Source organism: Bacillus rossius, chromosome 5, assembly GCF_032445375.1.
Source record: "Bacillus rossius redtenbacheri isolate Brsri chromosome 5, Brsri_v3, whole genome shotgun sequence".
In the NCBI taxonomy this organism is placed as follows: Eukaryota; Metazoa; Arthropoda; class Insecta; order Phasmatodea; family Bacillidae; genus Bacillus; species Bacillus rossius.
In genome coordinates this window covers 46,267,546-46,287,703 of record NC_086333.1, presented here as the reverse complement: position 1 = coordinate 46,287,703, position 20,158 = coordinate 46,267,546, and the positions used below count along the sequence as shown (strand labels likewise).

At 43.9% G+C, this 20,158-nt stretch overlaps 2 protein-coding genes across 3 annotated transcripts in view; both read left to right on the top strand.

Moving 5' to 3' along the window:
* Positions 1–20,158, top strand: part of LOC134531772 (growth factor receptor-bound protein 14-like) — a 648,199-nt gene that overhangs the window by 400,116 nt on the left and 227,925 nt on the right. The gene's annotated exons all lie outside the window — the stretch shown is intronic.
* On the top strand, positions 10,228–19,631 carry LOC134532357 (mucin-5AC-like). The gene is made up of 2 exons (XM_063368788.1): positions 10,228–14,389; positions 16,151–19,631. The coding sequence occupies exons 1-2, from the start codon at positions 12,263–12,265 to the stop codon at positions 16,427–16,429; spliced, it is 2,406 nt and encodes an 801-aa protein (XP_063224858.1). The 5' UTR covers positions 10,228–12,262; the 3' UTR covers positions 16,430–19,631.

Sequence of the window (20,158 nt, the reverse complement as noted above, 5' to 3'; positions counted from 1 at the left end):
TTATATTTGTGGCAGAAAAACTTATGCATGTATGGTATCGAGTTTACATAGTAAAATTTTCCCTTAAAAATGTAATGACCAAAAAAAAAAATTACGTGGCTTGTAGAACATTACACCTTAAGAAATTTTCAAAAACAAGAATATAATTTATATTGACGGTATTATTACAGTTTAGTTATTCTCAAAGTTTAATTGAATACTAAACTACAATGACTTCACAGGGAAACTATTTGTAGTAGCCAGTCACCATTAAACGCCAGGAATTCCACTAAATTGTATACAATTTTTTAGTGAAGACGAGTTTCGAAAATTAAACGAAAGGTAATTTTTATGGTAAAATCATGATGGCGTATTTCAGTTCCTTCGCCCCCCCCCTCCCCCCACTACCATTTTTAAGTCGGACAACACGAGGCTGCGGTGGGTCGTGGCATTATTGCCGAAAATCGAACTTATAATTAGAATGAAGTCCTAAGCACAAAATCTGCCCTGCAGGCTGAGGCGTGGTTATTAAGAAAACCGAATGTGATGGAGCCTGATTCTTCCCAGAGCCTTGAAAAACTTCACTTTATCTGAAACAACACATCTCCGGATCACAGCGCAATGTCGTCTTCTGCATTTTCCTCGTATGATGTTGACCTGGGAGGCGTATTGGTTTACGTACTTATGTTGTAATTGTAGGATCTCGGGTTCTGTTCCCGCTTTGGAAATAGGAATTTTTTGGACTAAGGTGGGTCTCAATTTAAGAGTACAGGAAAGTTCGCATCGTACATGAGTGACAAGAATATAAAAAAACAATAATATAATCTGACGACTTGACAAAATTCGACGGGGTTGGTATTGTTGGCTATAATGCGTAGACCTGAATGTACAGAAAATTTTAATGCAGTGTATAGTTAAAAAAAAAAAAAAAATCAAACAGTTTTTCATAAAACAAGGGTTTGAAAGGGCATGAGCCAGTGCCGTAAATATTCTCTTGAAATAACTTACAATTTATCATTTCATCAGTCTGTGAATTTGGCGTATTGTCAAACTGTGTAAAAATTTTCTCCTTGAATTTACAGAGAATGCTGGTTACAATTATTTATCCAGGGATCTTTGTAACTGTACGGGTATCTTCCTTAAATTACGGGTGCTATGTTCACTTACTTTGAATGTGAATTCACAAGAACAAACTTGGTATAACAGCAAAACATATAAAAACTTTTTTAGACTCCTACGAAAACTTTTTGTTTCTTCAACGTGTGTTTCTTACCCCTTAAACAACTCGGGATTCGAAATACGGCGTAGTTTGTACGAAGATCCAATTATCTTAAATTCAAAGAACTCTTCGCTTATTGGAGGCGAATTGTTAGTCGAAAAGTCCGTTAGTATACTGTTTTTATGAGTGTGTAGAGACCTGAAAAATACTCTTTATTTTTTTTTTGGCCTGAAGTTAAACGCTACAGACATGGCAGGTAATCAAGTCGATGTCATTTGTTCATTGGTTGCAGCCATATTTCCCCCTCTTTTTCTGGGTTGCTCATGGTTTGTTCAGTTGCTTTCGAAGGTATTTATCCTTCAGGGTGAGTCAAGTAACTTCACTGTTTAAAATTTTATCCTTCAATTTATGAAGAACACTGATTACAGATTATCCAGAGAGTTTCGTAAATTTACAGACACTGAGATTACTTTCTTTGAACATGAATACAAAAGAAATATTAGTATATTAACTAGCGTTTCAAACATTTGTTACGAACACACTTCTTTTTTCCACGTTTAGACTATATTTATACTTTGTTTATAACGTAACATGCAACTCGGAAATCAAAATACGATGTAGTTTCGTCAAAGATTCAGTTATATGAAATTATGAAGAACCCATCGTTTTTTGAGGTTGCTTCTTCGTTTGAAAAGTTCGTAAATTTACTGTAATTTTTAACAGTATTGTGATTCAATGAAAAATGTCATTTAAGTGTACAAACCTTTTCCAATAATAGTTCTAATGAGAATTTTTTGGATGGAGTCAGCTAAAATTCCACGTGTTCTGATCGGTATCTTATTAAGTGAGTCAGGTCAAGTTATTTGCCGAAAACACAGATGGCAGCAGCAGCGCTCGGTGGCGTGTTTGCATTATAGCACACTGCATACTCTCACTTGCTTGTTCAGTAGCATACTTCCGTACTCGGATACTTATTGCGCATATTCTTACACATTCGCACATCTGTACGTTTGCATATTCGTATATGTTTTTTTTTCCCTTCAAATATTTGTGTTGCCTATCAAATTTCCTAACCTCAAATTGTGAAATTTCACTTACAAAGCGCATGGCGGCCTTTTTGGTGTGTAACATGTTAGCTCTCGGTTCACGACATTTGGTAGGAGTGATTCCGTGAATGGAACGGAAAAGTGTAACCACGGTGCTGCCATCTGTGCCAAACTGATTAAAATTAATTAAACAGTGTATACTTTATAGTGTCAACTGTTTAGTAACTCTTAAACAGATGGGCAGTATTTTAATAAAATTCCGTGTCGAAAATCAGGTCCAACGCCGGAGTTTAGTATAGGCCCTATATTTTTTTTCAATTCTTTTTTTCGCTTTTATCGGAGCCGTATGATTATATAGTTTAATATTTAGGTCTGCAAAATATGATGATTCGATACATGACGCAGCTGCTCCGGCAGCGAGAAACTAGCGACATGTGTTTGAAACTACGTGTGATTCAAGAAATGTAATTAATTAATTTAAACACAGTTTGCATTTTATTCTTATAACGCTCGGCATTATTTGTAAGAATTCAGTGTAAAATTTCGAGACCGGAGTCTCGTGTTATATGTGTATTTGCAACGTGAGAACTCGTGAATTTGCTCTGGCGAGTACGGGAATAACTCGCTCACAATTTTTTTCCCCCTCCTGTCCCGTCGCGCATGGAAGCTGGATGGTCGATTAGTAGAGACCGGAAAAATTCGCGGGTTCAATGACCTGTAGGATGAACTCCATAGTTATACCTTTGAATATATATACTGTATAGAAGTCGCGAGTGGATAGGATTTACTCTACGTTTTTTAGAAGCGTATGATGAGCAGCTTGGGAACTTCACCGCTGCAGTGCGCTGCCATAACGCCCTGTATCGTCTTAGTTGTTATTTACACGTTAGAGCGCAGCGCTGTCGACCGCTGTCATTCCCCGCACCCCTCATCTATCATTCACTGCAGCTCAACGTCGTTCAACAGGAGGGGGAAGGGGTGTTTGAAGAGTTCGACACTTGTCCGCTAGGGACCACCACAAGTCGATGCCCTAGAGATGGTGGCGATTGCGGCGGTGAATTAACCAACTACCTCAAAACCGTATTAGAAATTTTAACCTGGGCTGGCGACTTCTATACAGTATATATATTCAAAGGTTTTACGTACACTCGGCCAAATGTCACCCACTCATTTGCTGCTGTGTTTTGAGACGTTCCAACGTAGCAGCCTGTGATTCGATAAAGCTATGGTTGGTTGTTTCTCATTGGCCCAGAGTAGAGACCGGAAAAATTCGCGCTTTCGATGACCTCTAGGATAGACTCCACAACCCTCTACACACTCAGGCAAATACCACCTGCTCATTGGCTATTGACTCGTGACACCTGTCAACTGGGACGCTTGCTATTCGATACTCTTTTGGTTGAAGGTTTTCCATTGGCTCAAAGTCCTTCAGATAAACTGTAAGCCAATCGCAGAATCAATATAAAGGTACATACACTTGTTTGGATTCTAGCATATCGTGAAATGAATACGCGAATTTTTCCGGTCTCAAGCCCAGAGTCATCCAGGTGAGTTGTGAGCCAATAGCAGAGGCAGCACTGAGGTATAATTATTTGTATTTTAGCCTATCGCGAAATGAATTCGCGTATTTTTCCGGTCTGTATCGATTGGACAGCTACCACGTGACATCATCGCCGAGCCCGGCGGTGGAACCCGGGCGTCCGGCCTGTCAGTCCAGTCCAGTTCCCCGCGTGACGGACGACCTGGGCGGACAGGCGCAGCCACAGTCAGCTGGCCATGCTTTTTTTTTTTAAATTTACGACCGGCGTAACCTGTTCCGCCTGTTAGCGGCGAAGCTCGAAGCGACGCCCTCCGTCAGTTGCTCAGACCAGTTGCTTAGTCAGGCGACACCTCGGCAGGGCACCGCCGCGAACTGCTGTAGTCATCATAGCGGCTCGCGGGCCTTGGTTGTCTGACCGCCAGATCCGGGGCTTCGTGGGCTGATTGTGAACAGAGAAGTTACGGCGTACATCACTGTTTATACTGGACTATCCTTTGTTCGCATTCCCTGATGATCCGCTACAGAAAAAAGAAATGTTTTGTCTTTTTCCTTTGGAAACCAGTTGCCACGAAAGTTTTTCTAGTACTACAAGAAATATATCGGAAACTTTGTACAACACATGGTTATGGATATTTTCGCATATGTAAAATATGGTTTTCGAGATAATACTGAAATATTTCTTACGAAAATTGGTGCATAATTATTTCTCAGCTATTACACATTTACAAATGTTTAAAATCGTCAAAATACCGCATGTAATTTGAAATGACTAGATGCACTCACATACAAGCTTGCTTTCGTGAGTGCTAAATTTCCTGGTTAATTAAGTGAATATTGTTAACAAAGTGTAAAAAAAAATGGGAAATAAATTATTATTATTATTTTATTTACATTTCTTTCAAGCATAATTTTTTTTTTTTAACTAAGGAAAAAATAATTGAGTGTTCAACAATTTGACTTTATTTGGTTTTACCGTGCTTATTATGTGCGTAGCTAATACTGGAAAGCTATTCAGGGAACTGTTTACAAATATCTTTAGCTATCGGGGTACTGGACTACAAAAAGCATAAATGCCCCGGGAAAGAATCTGAACTTAGTATTACTGCGAACGCACTCTTTTGTTGTGACACAGTTGTTTTAGTGTAAATGCACAAATATTTGCAATTTTACATAAATATTTCTGTTCCATTTACCAAAAAAAATGCCTTGCGTATCATAAATTACAAATCGAAGATTTAGCAAGCTTTATTTAAAAAAAAATAACTGTTGCGTGAAAATTCAAACGCATGACTGGTTTCCGTTACACCTGAGCACAAGTAGAAACCTAAAACATCCACTGAATATGTTGCAACGAAAGAAACTATTTTGTTATTTCACAGCAAATTTCGCAGGATGTTATCTACCTTTGCAACTTTGTGGTTGTGCTTTTTTTTGTTACAAAGTGTCTCGGGCTTTAGTATCGTTTGATAAAGATATGACTATCAGCTTTTCTCGGAGCTTAAAATACCTCACCTTCAGTCTGTAAAGGGATAGTTTCCTTAATTATTATTTTTTGTTCTTGCTTTTTTTAAATAAAACCATATCGTAATAATGGTTAATTGTTTATAAGGGGTTTCATAAATTAAATCCCGATATAATGTTTTTTTTTTTTACTTTAAAATAAAGTAACTTTATATTTAAATCCTAGGACCAATTTCGAGCATGAATTCGTGTGTTACACAGTTTAAAATTAACCGTTCGTATGTAGCCTTTTAATAAATGAATATTTTGGTTTTCCCATAACTCCGAACATCTTAGGTTTTAGATTTCCTGAAAACCAATTGGTTTATTAATTTATCAATTATGTCTTCAAATTAAATATGTATATAAAAAGTCAAATAACGTTTAATTCAAAGATGTGTAGGTACCACACAACTACTTTTTGTGTGATAATGCTAGGATTGAAATATAAATTGGCTTAAAAATTTTTCAAAACAATTTGATAAATCTTATTTAGTTGACTAAACAATTTACGAGAAACAGTTAACCGTGGTTGTATTGTAATTTATTTAAAATCACCGGCAAAACGCAAATTTTTAGAAGAATAACAAGTAGAATAGCTGCTACCCAACTTAACCAAAACTATTAGCATATATGCTTCGTGTTTCTGTGGCAACTGAGAGACTGTAATGTGCTAGGTGCTATGTGTAGGGTATAAATGTAAGTAGCCATATTACCGTAACTGATGGCCAAGATATAATTAGAAAATAAATTTTAAATAAGGATTTTGAAAATGTCCGCGTTATACAGTGTAGGTACCTCTCGGGATCCATATTACAGACGTTCTGGTTTGTTTTTGATCTCTAACTGAAAAAAAAAATCGTACGTTTTCGTGGACAAAGTCACTACTTGTTGGCTTCTGTGTCTGTTTTACGGCCACATCCATGAAAATGGCGTTGAAAATACCTGCAACAAAAATGCTGAAACGTCGAACCCACCATTATTTCCACGTGTGTGTGGCCTCAACTCAAAGCCAAAATGTTGTCACTGTTATTTAAAAAAAAAAAAAAAAAAAAAAAAAAAAAATTCTTCCTCCAACCTCGTCGAAACTAACTTGTTTTACGCAGCGTAATTGAGTGACTCTTACTGAGATAACTCAATTACACGTGTCATTTTAATAGCAGTAAATTAAAAAGTTTATGACAAAGACATGTCATTAAAATATTTAATTTGAGACATTCCAGTCGGTTCGTAATCACTTGGATTACGTGTTGTGTTGTTAGCATTCACTGCCGGTAAAACTGCTTGTATTCGGAAGCTTTCTGGCTTTATGACACCCTTCTATTTTGAGCCAGATATGCCCTTGATAACAATGCTTCATTGTTTCATAGAAAGTTTTGTTAGCTAAATAGTTGTTTAATTAATTGTAGAAACTTAAAGACCCATTTATAATTCAGTCTGTAATCGAGTGGTTTACAGTTTTTAGCCGTTGTCGTTAAACAATTACTTTAAAGATGTAATTTTTAAATAAATAAAAACATAGTTTTCTCGATATAGAAACCTGGTTTTTTATGGTTTTATAAAACAAAATTGTTAATAACTAGCAAATAATGGTACAGTAAATCCAAGATAAACTACCATTTTTTTCGAATTGTGACTAACGGGAAGGCATTTCAGCTGCTGTAGTGGCTTTAATTCTGGTTAATGTAGTGATCAAGGTAAGGCCTCTCTATTGGAGAATGATTCTCAGGTGTTTATTATTGTGAGGCATTTTTACCACGTTTTTATTAACTCGCTCTCTTGTCTGTTTGTTTGTTTGGTACGAATTTTGCAATCAATTTTAAACTAACCTCCCGATAAGCTAGAAACTTGCAACTTTAAACATAGCTCATAATTGGATGACAATGCAATTTTAACTTGCTTTATATAAATTTTGTAATCGATTTCTAACTAACTTCCTTATGATCTAGAGATAGCTCAGACATAGTTCAAAGCTGGATGACAAACAAATAGGGAGACAATATATAATATTTATAAATAACAGCTAATAATATATAATGTATAAATATTATTTGTTTTATATTGAAATAAAATCTTATAAAATTGATTTATCTTGCTTCCTAATTTATTAAATTATTCAGGAAAATAACAGTTAAACTGATTGATATATTATTAATAGGTAAAACAATTTTCTATTTCAGATATGAACAGATGAAGATAAACTGAAATAAACCTGATATTGGCCAAGTGTCTCAGTCATAATCTTATCAAGATGTTTAAAATCTATTGCAAAATTTCACACATGCAATACTTAAAAGTAGAAGATAATTATTTCAATAAAAAAAATATATACCACGTTAAAACTTACTAAGAAGTGTAAAATAATTATTCCTATCCCCATACAGATTTTTAACTCCATAAAGATAGTCCTGACGTTTTGTGATTGTCTATTTTTAATACTTACGAAAATACTTGTAAGATTTAAAACGAATAACGTGAGGCGCATGCAATGGATAATAGTAAGGAGTATAGTTAGTGACTTGGGTTAACTATTCATGCATCAATCATGTATTACACTTGCCCCACGTTTTTCGCTTTAAATCTTACAAGTATCTTCATAGGTATTAAAAATTCACACTATAAAATTTCCAGTACAATCTGCATGGGGTTAGGAATCTGTATGAGTCTAGGATACATTATTTCATACTTTTTAGTCCTTTTTGAAACGTAGTATGTAAGTTAAATTTTTTATTAGAATAATTTTTATACTTAATTTTGCTGTTTTTCTCCATAATTCCTATGAATGACAAAATTTGACAAATATGTTTTTTTGTTTGAATGAAAACATTGGAATGAACATTAATAAGAGAAATGCCACTCACTCTTGGAACGCGCGGCACACAGGCCTCAATAACAATTTTGATGAATTTGTTTTCTGACCGCACGTCAATCTTTTAGCCTCTAAGAAAATTCGGATCGCAGCCTAGCCCTTCAAGCCCTCGCCGGCATGTTTTCCCCAGCGGCACGAGATTAATTACTCTGTTTACCGGCTCGACGCACGTTGGAAACTCGCGAAGACCTACTTTAACCCATTTTCTTGCTGGCGCGGTGGATGTGTGCCTTCCAGTTACCTCTTGACAAACCGAGGAACGGGAGGGAGCATTGTCTGTTATAATTCGGCCATGTGCCCACCGGCTTAATTTGTTGACCACGAAAGGCTGTTTTCAAAGAGATCTCACTTCTCGCTAGGACTCTCTCCAATGTTTACCCAAGACTTCAAGCATTCAACACCGGGAAATTTATTACAGTCAGTCAGGATGCCATAATTCTTCCCTTTCCACCTTCGCCGCCGCTAAGGTTTATTCCACTTCAGCTTTGGAAGGAAATGGGTGTTCTCATGGGCGAGTATGGCTCAAGGATGATTTCTGCCGCTAGGTGCGCGGTTGTTCTGCCTGGTTGACATGTTTGCTGTGTGTAAATGGGTAGACGCATAAATCATGATAAATACCGTCTCAGGGAATAAAAGGGTTTCTTCCTATTGTTGTTTTTAATGCATGCGTAGTTTAAATAATGAATAAGTAAATTTGTTTTTCGGTCTCCGGCTCTTTTATGTGCTCGTAATGTGTCATTTTAGTTCACAGAGTTAGGGCCGTAAAAACAAAAGCCTATATCCTCAATGGCACTGTTTAGAAAAAGCCTTAAGATTAGCGTACGGATAAAAAAAATTCAGTGGGGTACAAATTAGTTTTGCACTAAAATTTCGTATATCTTATTATTTGAATATTAGGGATACTGTTTTGAGTACTATTACAACCCCGCAGGTATGAGATATTGGTATAATTAATATTCCCAAAGGTTAACACGCAGGAGAAGAATAATTTTCACAGGTCTCAATGCACATAGTAAAGCCGTCATTCACGTGACATACAGCCAATCAGATGGTCCTAAAAAATTCCATCCGTCCGTCGGTCAAAACCTTCTTTGACTTTCGACGGACGGATGTAATCATAACCTTACAAATGTTTGAAAAACATCGTCTTTTATTTTAAAAGTTTTTTTTTTTAGTTTGTTTATTTGTTAAGTTGCTTCCATGTTAAGTTTTTAACTTAAAAATGAACATGTTTTAAGTTCGATATTGTGGAACAAAAATTGTTTGAGGACACAAAAAGTAATTAATAATGCACGTTAACATACCTATTTAAATAAACATTTTAGAGTTTGTTTCGCGGTTTATAAGTGCTTAGCGCAGATGATCGTCGAGCTGGTAAACCTTTAAAAGATAAATTTCCTCAAAAATATAAGTCCTAATAGTTTTTGGCAGCTCCCAGGTAGAGAAAAAAAATATTATGACGGACGTGTGGATCACTGTGAAGGGAAGCCTACGATTCACTCGTCCTTCTGGACATACTCGAATACTCACGTTGGCAAGCCTTCTTTTCACAAACGAGAGAGCCAAACCCGAAGTTCCCCGAAGTTATTGCTCGCTTTCTATTCCGTACCACAACAGGTGTATTTATTTGGCGGAAACCGTTGATATGATTTCACAGTATCTTTAATGTAGCTATCCTAACCAAATCAACCGTCCACAATGTTATAAAGTATTTATAATGTAGCTAACATAACCTAATTGACCATTAGTTATCATGAGTTGTATATTATTTATTTTCAATAAAAAAAAAACCGAAGATGCACGATCGGGCGTTTGGCTCTCTCGTCTGTTGAAAGAAGGCTTGCCAACGTGAGTATTCGGGTATGTCCAGAAGGACGAGTGAATCGTAGGCTTCCCCACTGTGAATCGCTCGGATTGTTGACGGACGGGTAACCTCGCGAGATGGATGTTCCCAGCGTGAAGCAGGAATAACCTCGTCGCCGCCGGAGGAGTCGGTTGGTACGCCTGCCAAGTGCGCCCCGTGTCGCCGCTGCTCCCTGGCAGATGGCGGGCCCTTGCGGTGGACGTGCCAGGCGCGGGCGTCTCAGGGCGGAGACGCGTGGTTCCTGGAACCTTCCGTCATCGCCTGTCGGGTCATCGACCGCGGGAGGGAGGGGAGGCTTCGTATTTTTAAGGCTAGGTCTCACAACGCCGCGCCGGTTTGATTTCCGATGCGTCACGTATTAGCTCCCGTTACACGGGAGATGGCACTCGGCGGGAGTATTTTTCGTGAAGTCGAGGAACGTAAGAGTTTTGCAAAAACCGGTGGAGGATGGCGCTAACAAAAGTTCACAAAGCCAAAGGGAAACTTTATAGCATTAACTGTTCAGTGAATTTTGACAAGATGTAATACAAGTCTATTGCTTATATAATTCATGGTAAACCTTACGAGTAATGCAGTACTCACATATCACATTTCCGGTATGACCACAGTAATGTTTGCGCAGTCTTTAGATTTTTTTTTTATTGAATTGTGGGGTGTCAAATGTTTTACATCAAATAACAGGGAAATTGACCTCTTGTTAAATGTTTGGTTGAACAGGGAATATAGAGCAGACTCAGGTCAGGGGAGTTGCCTGGAGTGAGAATGTGAGAACCGGTTTTGAGTCGAGCAGAACCATAAATCGATGTGTCAAGCGAAAGGTTCAATCATGGTTATTTGTCTGACTTTATACATCATTTACCAATTAGCCTCTACTGGCGATAAAATTTGCAGCAGAACAAAAAATGCAATTAAAAATGGTGGAACTCCAAAGAATTGGCCATGGATAAAAAATAGTCTCGAAATGTCAGTTGTTAATTAATTCCTTCCCATTCGCCATTTTTTATATTTAATATTACTGTTTCCAATTTTATTTAAATTACAAACTCGATACTGTCTGCGTGTGCGTAAAAGTTCAAAAATTGCAAGATTGCTTGTAGCAAGTGTAAATGTAGATTTTATCGCGTAACGTTCTGAATAGAGCAAAACAGCTGTATTTGCGGCACTCAAGTTTAGTTAAAGAGATTTCAGTTGTAAATTGGTATGTATATAATGTGGGTGTGTAAACGCTGCTGTAAAATGTTAATGTCTTTTTCTTTTCATAATTTTTATACGGTATTTTATTTTTAACAAACAGGATCCACCTAAGTAGGCAACCAGAATTTTTTTTTAGTTAGTACTTCAACCATTTGTAAGCAACCATTAATGGGTCACGATTAACGTATCAATGTGGTCTCTTTTTATTCCATTTATGAATTTATTCGGGTCCATAAATGTACATTCTTCATCTCCACGTGGCTCTGAAAGACCAAGGTCATAAACCGAAACTCGAGCGACTTAAGAGGCCTCACCGCACTGCGCATAATTTGGGAAGGCGTCCATTCGATTCCTTGCGGGAATATAAAATGTAATCCGTCGATGAAACAAATAAACACAAGGCTTGTTGGTTGAGCGGACAGGAGCGGTGTAACTTGGCCCGGCAGGCACACTCCGATCATAGTTCGGAAGTTTCTTATTTTAGTTTTGAAAATACGAAGCTAAACCTGACATAACTACGAACAAAACTGTTAACGAAAAAAATATTTTTCATGTTCATATTTTGGTATCTTCTTCATTAAAATAGCCCTTTACCTGTATATAATAAAATAAACGTATGTACCTGATATATGTAAATAAAAAAAAATCTTATATGTACGTATGTAAGACGTTAAATTTTTGTATTAGTATATTACGCAAAAGAAAGATGTATATAAATAAAATCCATGTAATCAAATAATATTTAATCTTGTTGATGTTCGGCCACCCTTTAAAGATTTTGGACGTAAGTTATTATTCCCTTCTGTTTTTGTATTAATATGCAGATTAGGCAGCATCTGGGCTAGCAAGTGAGTACCTTGTGTGTGTTAAAACTAGCTTAATGGAGTGGTGCTTGCAGTGAGAGTTAGGTTTAGAATGGAGGAAGGTGGGAAAATATCTCCTCCCTACGTCACCCACGGGTAAACCTATACCTGCGTAGGTATTCGCTAAATATGTGTTTGCTAGTATTTAGCTTGTGCGTTAGTATGTATCACGCCACGTCTCCGTAGCAATGTATGAATGTAGGCGTGTGTGCGCTTGTAATATCCTCCGGCGGGCGATGCGTGACGCTTTGGCCGTGGTGCTCGCTGATAGCGCGCGGAGTCCAGGAACCTCGGCCAAAGTGCTCGCTGATAGCGCGCTGGACACAAGCACCTCGGCCAAGGTGCTCACTGACAGCGCGCAGGGTCCAGGCACCTCGGCCAAGGTGCTCGCTGATAGCGCGCTGGACACAAGCACCTCGGCCAAGGTGCTCACTGACAGCGCGCAGGGTCCAGGCACCTCGGCCAAAGTGCTCGATGATAGCGCGCCGGACACAAGCACCTCGGCCAAGGTGCTCGCTGATAGCGCGCTGGACACAAGCACCTCGGCCAAGGTGCTCACTGACAGCGCGCAGGGTCCAGGCACCTCGGCCAAAGTGCTCGATGATAGCGCGCCGGACACAAGCACCTCGGCCAAGGTGCTCGCTGACAACGCGCAGGGTCCAGGCACCTCGGCCAAAGTGCTCGCTGATAGCGCGCTGGACACAAGCACCTCGGCCAAGGTGCTCACTGACAGCGCGCAGGGTCCAGGCACCTCGGCCAAAGTGCTCGCTGATAGCGCGCTGGACACAAGCACCTCGGCCAAGGTGCTCACTGACAGCGCGCAGGGTCCAGGCACCTCGGCCAAAGTGCTCGATGATAGCGCGCCGGACACAAGCACCTCGGCCAAGGTGCTCGCTGATAGCGCGCTGGACACAAGCACCTCGGCCAAGGTGCTCACTGACAGCGCGCAGGGTCCAGGCACCTCGGCCAAAGTGCTCGCTGATAGCGCGCCGGACACAAGCACCTCGGCCAAGGTGCTCACTGACAGCGCGCAGGGTCCAGGCACCTCGGCCAAAGTGCTCGCTGATAGCGCGCTGGACACAAGCACCTCGGCCAAGGTGCTCACTGACAGCGCGCAGGGTCCAGGCACCTCGGCCAAAGTGCTCGATGATAGCGCGCCGGACACAAGCACCTCGGCCAAGGTGCTCGCTGATAGCGCGCTGGACACAAGCACCTCGGCCAAGGTGCTCACTGACAGCGCGCAGGGTCCAGGCACCTCGGCCAAAGTGCTCGCTGATAGCGCGCCGGACACAAGCACCTCGGCCAAGGTGCTCACTGACAGCGCGCAGGGTCCAGGCACCTCGGCCAAAGTGCTCGCTGATAGCGCGCTGGACACAAGCACCTCGGCCAAGGTGCTCACTGACAGCGCGCAGGGTCCAGGCACCTCGGCCAAAGTGCTCGATGATAGCGCGCCGGACACAAGCACCTCGGCCAAGGTGCTCGCTGATAGCGCGCTGGACACAAGCACCTCGGCCAAGGTGCTCACTGACAGCGCGCAGGGTCCAGGCACCTCGGCCAAAGTGCTCGCTGATAGCGCGCCGGACACAAGCACCTCGGCCAAGGTGCTCACTGACAGCGCGCAGGGTCCAGGCACCTCGGCCAAGGTGCTCGCTGATAGCGCGCAGGGTCCAGGCACCTCGGCCAAAGTGCTCGCTGATAGCGCGCCGGACACAAGCACCTCGGCCAAGGTGCTCACTGACAGCGCGCAGGGTCCAGGCACCTCAGCCGAGGTGCTAGCTGATAGCGCGCTGGACACAAGCACCTTGGCCAAGGTGCTCACTGACAGCGCGCAGGGTCCAGGCACCTCGGCCAAAGTGCTCGATGATAGCGCGCCGGACACAAGCACCTCGGCCAAGGTGCTCGCTGATAGCGCGCTGGACACAAGCACCTCGGCCAAGGTGCTCACTGACAGCGCGCAGGGTCCAGGCACCTCGGCCAAAGTGCTCGCTGATAGCGCGCCGGACACAAGCACCTCGGCCAAGGTGCTCACTGACAGCGCGCAGGGTCCAGGCACCTCAGCCAAGGTGCTCGCTGATAGCGCGCAGGGTCCAGGCACCTCGGCCAAAGTGCTCGCTGATAGCGCGCCGGACACAAGCACCTCGGCCAAGGTGCTCACTGACAGCGCGCAGGGTCCAGGCACCTCAGCCGAGGTGCTAGCTGATAGCGCGCTGGACACAAGCACCTCGGCCAAGGTGCTCACTGACAGCGCGCAGGGTCCAGGCACCTCGGCCAAAGTGCTCGATGATAGCGCGCCGGACACAAGCACCTCGGCCAAGGTGCTCGCTGATAGCGCGCTGGACACAAGCACCTCGGCCAAGGTGCTCACTGACAGCGCGCAGGGTCCAGGCACCTCGGCCAAAGTGCTCGATGATAGCGCGCCGGACACAAGCACCTCGGCCAAGGTGCTCGCTGATAGCGCGCTGGACACAAGCACCTCGGCCAAGGTGCTCACTGACAGCGCGCAGGGTCCAGGCACCTCGGCCAAAGTGCTCGCTGATAGCGCGCCGGACACAAGCACCTCGGCCAAGGTGCTCACTGACAGCGCGCAGGGTCCAGGCACCTCGGCCAAAGTGCTCGCTGATAGCGCGCTGGACACAAGCACCTCGGCCAAGGTGCTAACTGACAGCGCGCAGGGTCCAGGCACCTCGGCCAAAGTGCTCGATGATAGCGCGCCGGACACAAGCACCTCGGCCAAGGTGCTCGCTGATAGCGCGCTGGACACAAGCACCTCGGCCAAGGTGCTCACTGACAGCGCGCAGGGTCCAGGCACCTCGGCCAAAGTGCTCGCTGATAGCGCGCCGGACACAAGCACCTCGGCCAAGGTGCTCACTGACAGCGCGCAGGGTCCAGGCACCTCGGCCAAGGTGCTCGCTGATAGCGCGCAGGGTCCAGGCACCTCGGCCAAAGTGCTCGCTGATAGCGCGCCGGACACAAGCACCTCGGCCAAGGTGCTCGCTGACAGCGCGCAGGGTCCAGGCACCCCAGCCGAGGTGCTCGCTGATAGCGCGCCGGACACAAGCACCTCGGCCAAGGTGCTCGCTGACAGCGCGCAGGGTCCAGGCACCCCAGCCGAGGTGCTCGCTGATAGCGCGCTGGACACAAGCACCTCGGCAAGGTGCTCGCTGACAGCGCGCAGGGTCCAGGCACCCCAGCCGAGGTGCTCGCTGATAGCGCGCCGGACACAAGCACCTCGGCCAAGGTGCTCACTGACAGCGCGCAGGGTCCAGGCACCTCGGCCAAGGTGCTCGCTGATAGCGCGCAGGGTCCAGGCACCTCGGCCAAAGTGCTCGCTGATAGCGCGCCAGACACAAGCACCTCGGCCAAGGTGCTCGCTGACAGCGCGCAGGGTCCAGGCACCCCAGCCGAGGTGCTTGCTGATAGCGCGCCGGACACAAGCACCTCGGCCAAGGTGCTCGCTGACAGCGCGCAGGGTCCAGGCACCCCAGCCGAGGTGCTCGCTGATAGCGCGCCGGACACAAGCACCTCGGCCAAGGTGCTCGCTGACAGCGCGCAGGGTCCAGGCACCCCAGCCGAGGTGCTCGCTGATAGCGCGCTGGACACAAGCACCTCGGCAAGGTGCTCGCTGACAGCGCGCAGGGTCCAGGCACCCCAGCCGAGGTGCTCGCTGATAGCGCGCCGGACACAAGCACCTCGGCCAAGGTGCTCACTGACAGCGCGCAGGGTCCAGGCACCTCGGCCAAAGTGCTCGCTGATAGCGCGCCGGACACAAGCACCTCGGCCAAGGTGCTCACTGACAGCGCGCAGGGTCCAGGCACCTCGGCCAAGGTGCTCGCTGATAGCGCGCAGGGTCCAGGCACCTCGGCCAAAGTGCTCGCTGATAGCGCGCCGGACACAAGCACCTCGGCCAAGGTGCTCGCTGACAGCGCGCAGGGTCCAGGCACCCCAGCCGAGGTGCTCGCTGATAGCGCGCCGGACACAAGCACCTCGGCCAAGGTGCTCGCTGACAGCGCGCAGGGTCCAGGCACCCCAGCCGAGGTGCTCGCTGATAGCGCGCTGGACACAAGCACCTCGGCAAGGTGCTCGCTGACAGCGCGCAGGGTCCAGGCACCCCAGCCGAGGTGCTCGCTGATAGCGCGCCGGACACAAGCACCTCGGCCAAGGTGCTCACTGACAGCGCGCAGGGTCCAGGCACCCCAGCCGAGGTGCTCGCTGATAGCGCGCCGGACACAAGCACCTCGGCCAAGGTGCTCGCTGACAGCGCGCAGGGTCCAGGCACCCCAGCCGAGGTGCTCGCTGATAGCGCGCGGGGCCCAGGCACCTCGGCTGTTGGCCGATCCTTGCGCAAGCGACGATAAATAAAGATAGCGCGTTGTGCAAACATGGCGAGGCGTGGCGAGGCTCGGGAGTCGCAAGGCCGACACGCCCGTTAGTTTGTATTCCCTGGGAGATTTTCCGTGAGCAGGTGGGTGGGGTAAGCCTCCCCACTACCCTGGAATAATAAAGCCCCACACTGTACACCGTTGGAATTACAGTAAATTCGCGGGCATTTAATGTAGAACTGAACTAAAATAAACGAAGATTCTTCGTAATTTGAAATAACGGTATCTTCGTAGAAACTTAACCGTATTTGGACTTCCCCGTGGTTTATTTCGTTCTAAACAAAGGCAAACACACGAGTGGACAAAAGAAAAGTGTTATTGCTGTAGACGTGACCCGTTTTTAAATGTTTTATAAATATGCCAATAATATTCTTTTGGATTTGTGTTCAAAGTAAGTGAGCTCAGTGTCCGTAAAATTACCCAGATCCCTGGATAATGTGTTACCAGCGTTCTTTATGAATTGAAGGTGGAAATTTCTATCATTGTAGAAGCAGTCGTAAACTGCGAAACGAGGACCATAAGTGCAATTTTATCGCCAAAACCTATGTTTTAAGGGCACACTTTCTCAGGCGGGAATGTAGGTGCGACGCTCACTGGTGCTTATAGCGCGAAGTCGCCTCTGGACTGGTGCGCAGTCTTCTCGTCACATCTAGGATATCTTTGAGATTTTAGCGGGAATCAACATGGAGGTAAATATGTAGGCAATATTGACAGAACAAGTGGCATAAGGGTAAGTAGACCACCGGTGTCAAACCTGAAACAAGTTGCGTGGGACAGACTATATCTGGTCTCGCGAGCTGCGCTCCTTAGCGTTGTGCTTGGGTTGGAGGTCCTAACCATCTCGGATTATTTTTTTAATGTTTATTTGTGAATAATCTTTCGGATGAAATGTTAGAAAATTCCAACCGATTTTCTGGCTGTAAGAATGTTGGGTGACATTTAGTATTTCTCTTGCAAAATAAAATGTATATTTTTTTATTTATTTAGTACCTTTATCGTTTTAATTAAAAAAACAATACATGATCATTAATAATTTTATAAGAATAGTCAAAAAATTTCGTATCCGATATTGGCTAATATATAAAATAATTATAACTCAAAAATTGAGTTAAAAGTGTAGCATGGTATACAAATCTGAAGACGCTATTTTGAAATCATTTTTTTTACATTAAAATTTTTTGATACATAGGTATTTATTAACAATTAACCTTATAATCAGGGCCGGCGCGTCCATACAGGCAAACTAGGCAACCGCCTAGTGCGCGAAGTAGCTGGGGGCGGCGCAGCACGACACATAACAGCTGATATCATACGTTTAACAATTATTGAAACCAGATGAAAATGGATTTTTGTAACAGTTTGGAATGTTTATATTGATATAAGTTATTATTTAAAGTCCACGGTGACCTGTTTATGATTTGTAAAAAGTAAAAAAAAGTAAAAAAAAAAACACAAGCCTGCTTACATTTGATTGTTGACAAAATCTTAGGCTTACGTGATGTATTTTGAGGCAAGGAAATTTTTTTTGTGGTGTCCGGCGGGGGGGGGGGGGGGGGGAGCATAAGTTTTTCGCCTAGGGCGCCAATTTACCTTGCACCGGCCCTGCTTATAATAATAGCGGAGTTACAATATCGACTGCAGCCATAAATGAATTCTTAAAAATATTTCAGTATTAAACACTATTTATTTTACTGGGCTGGGTAGTTGCAGAAGGTGGGGATATTTTTACGCAAAAATAATTCAGTTAAATTATTTACTGTGCTTTCACGGACAGAAAATTTAAATAATTAGAGTTCGAAGATTGTTATGACTTCATCATTGTTGAATCCAAAAAAGTATTTTTTTTATCTCTCATCCTTAACATGCTGCAGATATGCACCAAGAATACTTGCTGGTATTTGTATCTCTTGGTTATGTTAATGGAGACCCGTAAATTTTGCAGATTCGATTGGCGCCATAAATTCAAAGTCACATGTTTTCTCTACCAATGTTTTTTTTACGTTGGATTATTTATATGCGAAAACAATTTTTTTTATTCGTGTTGATTGGCACTACCTGATTCACTCACTTCTCTCCTAGCTGGATATAATTGGCTGACGGTCGCAAAGGGACGTGTTCAAATACCTGCTGCCCAATCATGAACACAGTGCAAGAGTATGAATGTTTGCGTTCTAGCTTGTGACCAAATAAATGAACTTAATTTTCATACCTCTAATTTTATGTATAGAGACCGGTAAAAGAAATCGCGGATTCATTTCGCAACAGGCTAAAATTGAAATGCACATATCTTCGAGCTGCTTTTGCTATTGGCTCACTATTTATCTGGAGGTCCCTGGGACCAACGACAAACCCTCAACCAAAGAACAACCCAATCACAGACAATCCAGTAGCGAAGGTTCACAAGTCAGCAACCAAAGAACTGGCGTTATTTTCCCGAGTGCACAGAGGACTTTGTAGTCTACCCTGAAGGTCATTGAATCCGCGAACTTTTTCCTGTCCCTAATTATGTATTATTCGGGACCTGTCGCTGGATAATTAGTTACCAATCACAAACTAGCAAGTAGCGCGTGACCCGACCACGAGGAAGCAAAGCTGGAGGGTACAATTTGTGCGGAAGCCAATCAAAAAGCGACACTGCCCGGATAATGTACAGTTAAGTGGAATCTAAGCTGATACCAGAAAATAACGCGTGTTTCTGTCTTTGTGTCTTCTCTGTCCCTTGCGGCGAATGGGCATAAAGCGGGGAAATGTATTTTTCGCAAAAAAAAAAGTATCGTTAAGGTATACCTGCGCTAGCGATTTATCCTTTGTAATTAGCGGCCGTCTGCAAGAGGAGCCATTGCCCTATTTCACCGGGCCATTCAGGACGCGTTTTGCTTCCTCACTGGACGGTTGTGATTGGTGTGATGTCAGTAGACATGCACCTGAAATAAACCCAACCAATCACGTAACACAAGGGCAATACTACAAAGTTTTAACGCACAGCTAGTCTGGGAATTGTTGCACGAATATCGCATTTCCCTAGCGATAAGTAGGTACTGCCAAAAATTCTCCGGTTCACTGAAAACCAAGGATAGATACCACAGACGTATCTACACACGGTCAAGAGCTCCCTGCTCATTGGTTGCTGGCTTGAGAGATTCTTAACCTGGGTTGCCTGTGATTCGATACTTCTTTTGATGAGGGTTTCTAATTGGCTCAGAGAGTTTCACGTAAACGGGGGGTGGGGGGGGGGGGGCAATCAAAGACGCAGGTCGAATGTGAAACTGTTTGGATTCTAGCTTATTGTGAAATAAATCCGCAAAATTTTGCTGTCTTTAGGTATAAGGCAAAGGTAAACCTCTTTTCGAGAGTCATGCTAGCTTAGGCCCTCGAGAGTTCTCCAGGCGTGGCTCCTGACTCCTGACTCCCGCCTCCCGCCTCCCGCCTCCTGCAAACAAGCACTATTTTCGGAACGCGACCATTTGTTCCCGACGCACCGACGGGAAAACAAGCCCGTGGATTCGAAAACGGGTCGTCGTCGACCTTGATCGCCGTGCGGCGGTCGTCGCTGGTCTGATCTCGACAACCCGGCGTGACTCGATCAACGAGGTAGTACCTGTCCTCAATTATCATGCCTCTAATATTTAAGGTTTTTGCACAGTATCGTATTCCATCCTAATCCTTACTCTCCCTACTTAATATTATAAATGCAAGAGTCTGTTT

Excerpts from the sequence above, each read along its gene's own strand:
- LOC134532357 (XM_063368788.1), top strand. The coding sequence starts at position 12,263 with ATGTATGAATGTAGGCGTGTGTGCGCTTGTAATATCCTCCGGCGGGCG. Across the intron at positions 14,390-16,150 it reads ACACAAGCACCTCGGCCAAG|GTGCTCGCTGACAGCGCGCA; the intron begins GTGCTCGCTGAT and ends CACCTCGGCAAG.